Source organism: Talpa occidentalis, unplaced genomic scaffold (assembly GCF_014898055.3).
Source record: "Talpa occidentalis isolate TD23 unplaced genomic scaffold, MPIMG_talOcc4v2.1 talOcc4.8, whole genome shotgun sequence".
NCBI classification, from domain to species: domain Eukaryota; kingdom Metazoa; phylum Chordata; class Mammalia; order Eulipotyphla; family Talpidae; genus Talpa; species Talpa occidentalis.
In genome coordinates, this window is record NW_023605194.1 from 111,748,977 (window position 1) to 111,761,174 (window position 12,198).

The 12,198-nt window shown below is 37.8% G+C and overlaps 1 protein-coding gene across 7 annotated transcripts in view; it reads left to right on the plus strand.

Moving 5' to 3' along the window:
* The window catches only part of INPP4B (inositol polyphosphate-4-phosphatase type II B), a 543,252-nt gene that overhangs the window by 282,124 nt on the left and 248,930 nt on the right, over nt 1-12,198 (plus strand). For all 7 annotated transcript variants that reach the window (XM_054690015.1, XM_054690016.1, XM_054690014.1 and 4 more), the window contains one exon: nt 1,825-1,941. In XM_054690015.1, the coding sequence (XP_054545990.1) occupies nt 1,825-1,941 (117 nt within the window). The remainder of the gene's footprint in view (nt 1-1,824; nt 1,942-12,198) is intronic.

Below are 12,198 nucleotides of genomic sequence, written 5' to 3' on the forward strand. Positions count from 1 at the left end.
TCGCAAATTGTAATGTTTCCAGGCAAAAGGTGTAAATATTACTCATCAGATGAGCGATTTCCTATTTACATTTATTGTTACTAATATAACATGTAAAATGTGTCTGGAGGAAACTGGTTATTGTCTTGGATCAGATTCAAAAGAGGAAGTGTTTCCCTTTTGATTATTTTGTTCTGATCATATATATTTCACAACCTTTGTGTATGAGTGATATTTATTTGACTCTCTGGACTAAAGAAAGTAAGCTTTGAGCTCCTTGGGCTTTGCTTGCTTTTTTTTTTAGACTTTGTGCTTTGTCTGTTCGGAGTGAGGAGTTTCTCTATAAAACCAAGGTAGCCTGCCCCCAAGCCGGCTGCCCTAGGTGCCAGTGGCCTCTGGAAGCAGTTGGCAGAATAAATGATTCACACTGAGCTCCCCGTGTCTATGAGGGGAAGAGGCAGATCTTGCCTGTTGCTCTGAATCTGTCCTTTTGAAACTTGAGGTTCTGACGTGTGCACAGTTAGGAATTAATGCCCTCGCTGAATTTACACAACTGATCTTACTCATATTTGAAAAACCTGACTAAATAGGAAAAAATAGTTCAAGTATAATTCCAACTTAGTTATTTTTATTTATTTTTTTTAAAAAAATTATTTATTGGGCCTCCCCTGGTGGCGCAGCGGTTGAGCACTGGGCTGCAAAGCTGCCCGCAGCCTCTGCCTGCAGCCTCTGCAGCACCGGTTCGATCCCCAGCAAGGGTCCCACATGGTGCAGCAGACCTCTCCTGCCGTGCCCACTGCTTCCCTCAGCAGTGTATTTCGTCAGTCTGTCTGCTCTGTTCCCCGCTCTGGCTTTGGTGAATTCTCCCACCTTCCCGCCCTTCTGACTGTACCCAGTGCTTGTATAAATAAATAAATAAATAAATAAATAAATAAATAAATAAGTAAGTAAATAAATAAATAAATAAATAAATAAAAAGATTTATTTATTTATGCATACAGTAGCTGGGGCACAGGCCAGAGATTGGGGGGGGGGGTTGAGAGGATTCACCAGAGATACAGTGGGGAGCAGAATAGGCAGAATGACGAAATACACTGCTGAGGGGAGCAGCGGGCATCAGGAGAGGTCTGCTGCGCCATGTGGGTAGCTCCCTGGCCGGCTGGGCATCGAACTCGTGCTGCAGAGGCTGCCGACTGCTTCACATTGCGGTGCTTAACCCCTTGCGCCACCAGGAAGTCCCCAGCTTAGTTATTTTTAAAATACTGTCAAAACTTAAATGTAGTAATTTATTTTGACACATTTCAAAATTTTATATTTGAACTTAGGAAGTTTTTTTTGGTTCTTTTCTTCACTGTCTATTCTAAAGTGTCTAAGGAAGTGGCGGGCAAAAATGTAATATTTGTTGAATAAAAGGAAGACAGCATGGATGAATAAATAAAAGCAGTGGATACAAAATAGTACCAAATAGTTCTCGGAGGAAATAGCTTCATTTTAATTTGATCAGCCAGCATCTGAGATTATTTGCATGGATTGCAGATTCTGTCCATTGCTTGTATTCTAAATGGCCTGACAACCGACCCTAAAAAACGGCTTCTGCTTACAATAAAAAAGAGTTGTGTTGCAAGACTGTTAACACCTCTGGCAATGCCCTTCACTGTCCTTTGGGCCTCGGCCCTGTCTTTGCCCGCAAGCACAGCCTTGGCGATTCAGATCTCTCTTCTGAGAGAACTATTTCCTAGAAAAGCAAACAGACCCAGTCACTTGGTGCCTTCTCCGGTGTCAACGCGCGCTGCCCACTGCAGTTGCTGTCTTATTGAATCAGGGTTGTCTGCTTGTGTCTCACAGGGAACAAGAGACCCGCTGTTCCTGACTGGCGTCACATTCCCATCTGAATATCCCATCTATGAGGAGACCAAAATAAAGCTAACAGTCTATGATGTCAAGGATAAGTCCCACGACACTGTAAGTACTGGTGCTTATTTCTTTCCTTGGGAAAAGTGGGTCTGTTTTTCCAAACTCTTGGGTTCTTGAGGTGACTTGCATTTTTCAAAGAGGGTATTTGAACTCTGTTTATGTTTGTCTGATGTTTAGGGTTTGCTGGGTTTATTTTTTTCAAATGCATTCAGCTAAGTGCCCAATTGACAACTTGGTTAGGAACAAAAGCTCGCAGACAGATTTTTCTCTTTGCAGGAAGGCTGGCTTGATCTTTTGGGTTCTATTTTTGCTGTGGTTGTGTTAAAGAGTTGCTGAAGGAGTAACATTGTGGGCAGAAAGCATGTGGAAAGATTAGATAGTGTTTCAAAACTTTTGAGATATTGTAATTACTCTTAAGGGGGGGGGGCAATGATATGGTGAGTTACTTCCATACTTTATGCTTTTACATTTTGTGAAAATAGAAACTCTCTATTCTTCCTCAAGTTTTTCCTGGCACCAAAGCAGAGGAGGAAACTAGAAGCGCTGGGAGGAGGGTTAATTGGTCTCCTTAAGGGCATGTAAAGTCCCCGCGGTCGTTTTTTTGTCTTAGATTCTTCAGTCTTCTTACCTTGTCTAAATTTTCCTCCACCTTAAATCACACCTCCTAGTTAGACAGTTAAGTACCAGACACTATCTCTAGAGGCCACTCATAAAATTCCTAGACAGGAGAGAATGCTATTGGGTAGACATTGGGAAGGGTAGCATTTAAAGTGAATTCTCACCTGGAAATCTCTCCTGATACCATGAATTGTTGTCTTGTTCAAGGCAGGAGAGTTACGATAGTCTTGGTGTTCCACAGTGAGGGACACACAGAATACACCTGGAAACCTGGTGAGCCAGTGGTTTTGAGAGAGTACAGTTGAAACTAAGGGGAGCTGCTGGACCTGCAGAAGCACCTGGGAAATGTAACTTTCAGCTCTGCACATCTAGGCATTGCTCATGGAGTTCACTCTCTCTCCTTTTCATCCTTTACGTGACTCAGACTGATGATGTTAAACGGAGACAAGGGGGTTTCTACTCAGCCCTAGGAGTCTTTTGCTTGAAAATTGCAGAAGATGTGCCCCGTTGAACACACAGGATATGTGTAGCATGGCAACAGTATGGCGGCCTGGGGCAACCACTGAGAAATGTCTGGTTCCACTGACTAGACTTATGACTCTAGAAGAGGTAGTTTTTAGTACCTCTGTTTCCTTATTTATACTGTATACCTCACTGGGATCTTAAGAATTATGTCAGTTAATACATGTAAACTATTTTGAAGAATAACTATTGCAGGATGATAAGGGTAAGTTGCTGCTGCTGTTGTTGTAAAGATTGTTCTGGTTGCTACCTCATGATCCCTCATTAATAGTCAATACCGAATAAGAGAATGCGAATGAAGATCTTTTTCCATATTTACCAACTTTGCTTTTTTTCTCAAAAAAGGTCCTATCTTTGTTATTTTTGACTTTTTTGGGGAAGAGGGGAAGATAAAAATATTTAAGAGACAAAAAGTTGGGGTTAAAACTGGCATCTAAAAACCGTCTGATCATGAGATCTGGAGCAAATTTGATGGACTGTATTCAAAGCCTCCTCTTGTGGGTTTTGGTTTCTTCTATCAGAGAAAGAAATGGGGAAAGTGGGGAGATCACTAAGTTGGGAACGATGGAAGTGTGAGAACAACCACACAGGCAAGTGACACATAGGCAAGGGAGATGTCACCAGGGGGCCAGGGAGAGCAGAGAGGGAACATGGGATCCATGCTCTTCAAAGCCTCCCAGTAGCCCCAAGGCATGGACAGTACAGAGAATAGGTGAAGGCCAGAATTCAAGGAACACTACAGAAATGAAAATATGCACCCTGAACTCTTGGTTTTGTTAAGTTTCAGAAATAGCAAAGTTGAAAATATTAAATGCCAAGAGGTGTTTCTACCCCTTCATCCTCTCTTAAAATGTGCATGTCTGTTAATGCTCTGGGGATAAATAATTAGCTTACTCATTAATTATGTGTTTTTTGTTGGTTTTTTAATTCTGGAAACTAATTATTTAGGGTCTTTTTTTTGAGGGGGGTCTTTTAAAGACTTTCTTCCTTGAACAGAGGTGTTAGCACATGAAAGTATTAGATGAACTGGAATCCTGCTGTGAACTTAGACTTGTGAAATTTGAACATACTTAAGAAATGCAACCAACTTTCATTTACCAAGTGCTGTTAATTAAAGCATAACCTCTTCCTTAAAATAACTAACAATTAGCTCTGGTGATGGAAGTGTAAATAGAAACCCCAGTCATTAATATGCTAATTTCCCCCATGGACTTGGAGTCTTTATCCTTCACCCCTTTTCTCTCCTTTCTTAAGTTTTCTTTGGGGTGTGGGACACAGGAAAGGAAGAGGTGACAAGTGGTTTTAAAGTATAGTTTATAATTATGAGTGTACAACTCATAATTACATCACAATTCATAAAATGTATTTATATTATTATTTCTTATGGAGGTACCACTGGTTTACAAAACTGTAAATGATTTAGGGGAATAGGTCCACACTTCTTCAGATGCTGTCACCACAGCACACCCACCAGCAAAGCTCCCACAGGCCTTTTTCCCACTCACCCCTCTCCCTCTCTAGTGGTGTCAATTCTGCATTCATGTTTCTAGGGTTTGTTTTGGTTTGGTTTTGTCAGTTCCTCTTTTTTTTGGTCTTTATGAGTGAATCATCTAATACGTGTCTTTCTCCTCCTGACTTACTTCACTCAGTATAATCTCCTCTAGTTCCATCCATGTTATCACAAGTGGCAAGAGTTCATCTTTTTTTTTTTTATACACACACACACGCACACACACACACAAACACACACATAGACACCACATCTTCTTAATCCACTCCTCTGCCATTGGGCATTTAGAGTGTTTCCATAACTTGGCTGTAATACTTTTAAATCATAAGAAATCAGATGATGAATCTATATTTGTTTTGAAAATTAATAAATTATGTTCATATTCCAAGTAATATGAATATTTGCTCCTAACAAACCTTTGATCATACTAGGCAGACCCAGGACAAAGAGATCTTCTAGATTGTTTGAGCACTAATTCATGGAGTCAGATGACTAAGTTACTTGTCTTTTCCTATTGAGTTAACTTGGAGTTAACCAGTCAGATAATTTATTTTGTTTCACATTCATCTTCATACTCAATTGATATTACGTATTTTTAAAGAGAAGCTATAACCTTCCATCTGTGCCCGATGCAGCTAATATCTAACCAGCATTTTTGTGTTTCTCAAAACAACTGGATCTAAGATTAAGTCTCGTACTCAGTCACTTCAACAGAAATAGCAATTAATCATTGTAAGGAAAGAGAAGAGTTTTCGTTGAGATCTGATTGTGATCATTGATTGTGATCATTCTCCTTAGTGGCAGATGGATAGATAATGCTTGGTTTTTGGGGTAGGGTTGGGGTATGGGGAGAAATGATAGGGTCTTTATTAGAATGACCTCTTCATCACTTTTTTCACCATGAAAAGTAACCTGTTTTCTCAGAATGGTTTCTAAAGGCAGCTGTTTGGTGGTGGGGACTCACACAATGGAAGTCCATGACGATGGCATGAGAGCCCCAGAGTTAGCAGTGAAGTGGATGTCTTCTCGATATGCGTTGGTCATACGCTCTATTTTAAAGCTTCTGGAAACTGAAACAACATAGTTAAAAGTGTTTTTATCACTTCATTTACAGTGTTCATCCCTAGGGAAGCAAGCTGGGAATCTGGGTGTTTCAGATGTTGCAACAAAAACTCAGAGATTGAAAAATTTGTGAAGTAAAGACCGTAACCATCAACTTCTGTATCTCTTTCTCTTTTCCCCCATGCAAGTGGTGTTTTGGAAGTTTCTACACACAAAACACTCTCAGTACCCAACTGAAGACAGCCATCAATCTGCAAACATCAAACATTTGATTAGGTCACAAAATTGGTTTTGCCTGTGGGGAAAATATGAGTTTCATATGCATTTTGCAAGAGTGCCTATTGACCTCATTCCATTTGTTCTTGGTGGATCAATAAATATTTGCTGTAACCCCAACTTGTTAGATATTTGGCTTGAAGTACAAAGTCCCTGATCCAGTAGACACGGAACATTTCTGTGAGGTGAGGATATATGTCCCAAAGTACTTTTAACTATCAGTTTCTAACAACATTTGTACCTTTCAGAAAAAGTGACCTTATCAAGGCTGGATGTAAATTTACTGCATTTTGTGTGTTACACATCCAAGGCAGTCAAGTACAATTCCCGTGACAGAAATGTCCAGTTCAGTCTCTTAAGTTTTTCTGTGGAAAATAAAACAATTTTGCCTTGGCTTGATTTTCTACATGGATTTCTTAGAAGTTTAAGTCTAACACTACTGTGGAGCTACAGATTCTGTGATGTGCCTTCTTCTCTGTATAGAAGGTATATTCTGTTGAATATGTGTTGCAAAGTTGTTTTCAGTTTTTGGCTTGTCTAATAATTTCTTTAATGATGTATTTTGTTGATTAGAATTTTTTAATTATGATTCAATCCAGTTTATCACCTAACAATGTTTTCCTTCAAACATTTTGTATAGTTCATTTTACATTTATGTTTAAGATCTATCTCAGATTAACTTAGTAAGCACAGTGAGGGTGGGATCAAGGTTATTTTCTCCACTGAATTTCATTTGTGCCTTGAGTAGAAAGTTGATAGTCTATTGATACATGCTAGTCTATTTCTAGTTACTCTGTTCTGTTCCATTGATCTGCTTCTGTAGTTTCAGGACAACAGCATGATTATTGTGGCTTTAATAGTAAATCCTGAATCAGGGAGTTTAAATCTTCTGTCTTTGCAAGGTTTGTTCTTTTTATTGAAGTTTTTTGTTTGCTTACTTTTGCTTGTGTCTATTCCAGAGACTTTGCCTTTCCATACAGATTATAGAACAGGTTACCAATTTTTTCAAAAAGCTGGTTGGATTTTGATTGGAATTATGTTGAATCTCTAGGTCAATTTGGAGTCAATGACTATTTTATAAATATCAAGTCTATTGATCTGTATCTATGGTAGGTATGATCTATTTATTTAGGACTTTAAATTTTTATAAATATTATATTTATGCTCAGTGTATAGGTCATGATATTTTTAGACTTATTTCTAGTTGTATTTGATGTGTGTGTGTGTGTGTGTGAGAGAGAGAGAGAGAGAGAGAGAGAGAGAGAGAGAGAGAGAGAAAGAGAGAACATGCAAGGTCTTTTGAGACATACAATTTCTAATTGTTGTTTGCTAATAGGTAGAAATACAGTTATCCTTGTATATTGAGTTTGTATTCAGCAGTCTTCCTAAATTTCCATTTCAGTTCTAAAGGACTTTCTTTTTGGCAGAGCCTGTAGGTCATTGTGAATACACAATCATGGTATCTGTAAATAATGAAAGATTTATGTTTCCTTTTCTAGTCATGGTGCCTTTTATCTTTCCTGACTGCATGGATGAGGTAGGACTTTCAGTGTCATATTGATAGAAGTAGTAACAATGGATATCCTGGTTTTGTTCCCAATCTCAGTGGAAAAGTGTTTAATTAATGTAAAAGTCCATTATTATGTATGCTCTTAATTGCAGGTTTTTATATTTTATAGATGCCTTGCATTAGATTTAGAAGATTGAGATTGAGCAGATTGAGAAACTTGACTTCTTTCCTAAATTATATGTGTGTGTTTATCATGAAAGATGTTGAACTTAGTCAAATGATTTCTTGGTTTGAGATGCTTAAATGTTTCTCGTGTTTATTCTGTTAACATAGTGAAATACATCAACACATTTTTTTGTATGTTGAACCAACCTTGGATTCCTAGAATGAGTTTCTAGACTCCATAGCTTTCCCACCTCCCTTTTAAGCTTCAGCCTAGATCATGAGAGAATCAGCCTCTGCTCTTTGCTCTTTTATTGGGAAAAGCCCTGCTGTACCTAAATGATGACTATCCCAGCTCCCCCTTCCACAAATTTCATTGACATACCTTCCTGTATGCTCTGAAGTCCTGCGGGAAAGAGAAAGTGGATGGATGAGACTCACTCTGTGGCTGGAGCCCTTCAGGATTCAAATCTCTCAGGCCAGGGCACATATGCTCATTAAAAGTTTATTATGCAAAAATGAAACTAAAATCCTTTTTGAAAAGTTCACCATATTTCAGTGCTGACAAATTAAATGTTAATCTCTTGAAATAAATTTTATATTTGATAAAAAATTAATTTTCCTTACACATAGAAATTATAAGCAAATTTATCTTGGATATTTTTCCCTCTAAAATAACCACATATAAGAATTTAAGTAAATATCAAGCAAATAGGACTGCATGATGATTTTTTTTTAATTTGTAAAAATCAATCAAATCAAATTCAAGTCAAATTGAAGACAATATAGTATGCTAAACTGATATGGGAGATTCCTCTTTGGATGTAGCATGTGGAATACTATAGGAAATAAAAACTAAAAATGCCTAAACCCTAAACCAAAGACTGAAAAGCAAAAATGGAGCTTTAAAATATTAGAGTGTATAAGGCTTTGATGCCTGGAGAAAAGACCTCCTCAATCACACAGTTTTGGCCTCTCTCTCTTCTGTAACTGCAGAGAGGCCAGTTACCCACTTTCCATGTAATAGGACTACCAAGAATGGCCAAGCTAAATAAACAAAACTAATAATAAAGCCAGCCTGTCGGGATGGCTACACGACTAGAGCATGACATCTCTTCAAAAAACTTACATAGCTTCTCAACAGTAGGGAAGACTCAATAAATGAAGATATCTGTACAGCCAAAGAACTGAAAATAGGGAAGCCATCGAAAGGTTTTTAAAGGATGGAATGAACAAAAAGATAACCATTTGATAAAAACAGGAGAAGAAGAAACACACGGGTTTGAAAATAAACTAAATGGTTTTTAATCCTAAAATAATGGCATTTGAAAAGAAAACTCAAATAAGTATGCTGGACCAGTAAACTAGAGATAGTGAATTTTCTGAAGATAATCAACCAGATTGTCAAGATTTAGGACCAAGAAAAACAGGAACACTGTTAGTCTAATGTTTAATTTCAGAATTAAGAGAATCAATTTAGGAGACACTATTTCTGCAAACGAATCACTGCTTGACAAGGGAAAATGTCACAAGTCAAAGCATCATCTGCATATATGGTCTGGATTTTGATAATAAACTTTTTTTCACATTAAAAGAAAGTTCATTACAAGTCTCAGCTGGTTTATATGGAAGATTCTCCTCTTCTAGCTGCTCAGCCAGGGATGACATCAGCCATGAGTATTTTTCCCTCTGGGAAGGACCAGTTACTTTCTGGATTTCATTTCATTTTGTTTTACTTACACTCTGGGCCTTTGGATGGCTTTAGCAAAAGCTGTGATGCTGTAGTGTGTCTGACTTCTCGATGCTACCATGGGGGAGACAGTCTCTAGCATCTTAACCAGAAGCAGAAATGCTGCATATTTAAGTTCTTCCTGTAGAATCATGCTGCCCCCTATATATTTGCATTTTCATCTCGATCTTTTATTTCCCCTTCTGTAGTTTGCATATCGAGTGCTTTACACTCCAGGCTGCTTTTTGCTTTGCTTCTCTCGTTCTGTCATATTCCTGTTTTCTCTTTGAGCTTCCCACCTCCACCCACACTCACATAGCACTTACTAGCATCACCTGCTTAGGGATGTTTTCTGCCTTTGGTTTTGTTTGAGCTCCCACAAGAGAGGATACGTCTTTCATTGACATCTCCTCACTGTCCAGAAGGAAATAATGATGTTTGTGTGGAGAACCACCGACTTTTTGACAGTGAAATCAGAAAATGAATTTACTCATGAAAACCACCTTACTACAAGCTCGGGGCTGTTGCTGAGTGGCCGCTGAACTGTAAGAGCCGCATCCTTATTTCATAGAAATCAGCCCAACTGTTGTTCCATTAAGTTCATCCTTGGCTGTCCATGAATGTGTGGGTTATAGAAGCATTATTTAAGCCAGCTTAAAAACACACCTGAAATTAATTTGCACTTTTCCACTTAAAATACAAATAATGAAATAAGACTGTTCCATTCTTTTTTCAAACTGGGCAGATTTATCCCCGATGGAGAGAAACAGGATTGGCCTGTTTCCTATGGGAATGCCAGGCACTTATGGACTCCATTGAACATTCAAGATGCTTTTAATTTTTCACTCTTGTTTTTGAGGGTTGATGGACTTATATTTGAGAATAGCAGTGGGGGCAATTGCACGGTGATTTAGTTTGAGACTAGTGAGTCCAGCAATTGGAGTTTAGTCATGTCTACACAAATCTAATTTGATGGGTGTCCACTTAGGAAGTGCTCTCATCCCTTATCAAAGGAAAATTTAAGAAGTTAGATGAGACCTAGGAACACAGCCTAAGTGGGGCGCAGATCTGCTTAAACCTTGTTGGAGGAAAAATTTAAATATCATAAAATAGAAATGGTCTCAGTTTCAACTGAGGTTTATATAACTACAGAAAACTATAAAATGTAATTTTTTATGGAGAGGAATTTGCGGAATGGATAAAATGATCTTAAAATGTATTTATTTATCCAAGAGCAATCCGGGACATTTTAAAAGAGAATAGTAAGACTTGTATGAACAGGCATCAAAACATTACACGAAGCCTTTGCAATCAAATCGTATGGTTTGATCATATAAGCAGAGAAACAGAGAAGTGAGGCTGAATTCAAATTGGGAAAGTGGATTCCTGATACATGACAATTAATTCTATGATTTAGATGGTTTCTCTTAGTAGGCAAAGAATAGATTATTTAATATCAAAATGCTGATTAAGTGACTAGCCATCAGGAAGAACATAATATTATAGTCTATTCAACTTTCATGTATAAAAATACATTTCAAGTGGATTATTAAATGTATAAACTAAATTGTAGTAAGACTACTGTGAGATAATCTAAAAGACTAGAAACAGGGAAAATTCTGCTAAGAATGGGAGTCTAGAAGATGCTGGTATTTAGATATGTGGAAATCTGCATATTTTATATGGGGCCTTATGGTGAAAACAAGCGAGAAAAAGAACAAGTGGATATGGGAAATAATATTCAAATCAGATTAGAGGGACTAATACCTGTAATATTTAAGGAATTCTTCCAAGTTTAGAAGGGCCAAAAATTGAACAAAATATGTAAAGAGTAGATTCTTAAAAAATAAACCCAAATGACCAAAGAACATGAAAAATTGTTTTAGCTATCTTTTTTCTTGGAAGCATAAAATTAAATAGCAACATGATTATCAATTTTTACTCATAAACTGCAACCATTTGTAAGATTATTGAGAGCAGGGATGTGGGGGGTCATTATTCATACATTGCTGATTGAATGTAAAATTTTACAACTGAAAAAAATTACCAGCATCTATTAAAATGAAAAGTACATATACATTTTGATTTAGCAATATCACTTCTAGTTACCAAGCTCATAGGAGTAAAACACCAGTACTTAAGACTATTTGGAGAAGGACCTTTGAGCATTACTCATGCTAGTGAAAAATTAGAAGCAGAGTGAGTGCCGCTTAGGAGGGGATATGTGAAAAAAATCTCATGTATCTGAATGAAGGATATTATGAAACCTTAGAAAAGAAGGGTGTACTGATGGGGGTTCTGAAAGCGGACTTGGATGACACTCTAGGTGGTGGGGTATAATTGAGAAAATCAAGATATAGAAAACAGTATAGCATATAATTCCATTTTAAAAAGAACCATGAGGCCTCCCTGGTGGTGCAGGTGTTGCAATCTCAACACTATCACGCTATCACCAGCCACTGCCACATGAGTTCGATCCCGGGCCAGGGAGCTGACTCACATGGCACAGCAGACCTCTCCTGTCTCAATCACTGCTCCTCTCAGCAGTGTATTTCAGTCAATCTGCCTATTCTTCCTACCCCCCAATCTGTCTCTGGTGAATCCTCTCACCTTCCACACCTCTGGCCTGCACCCCAATTCTTGTATTCATAAATAAATAAAAATAAATCTTTAGGAAAGAGCCATGAAATGCCCTTATGTATGAATGTGTATTGTACTTATAGTTAAGCAATGTATAAAAGTCTATGACTATCAGAAATCTATAGAAAAAGATGGAGAATAAATGCTGTGGATGGAATGGGGAAGAAAAAAGTCAATGAGGAGGGGAGAGAAAAGGAATGAAGAGGCGAGTTAAAAGTTAGAGTAAAATAAAAGAGTTAATGACTTTTCAGAAAGAGTTCTGTATTTTTAATGAAG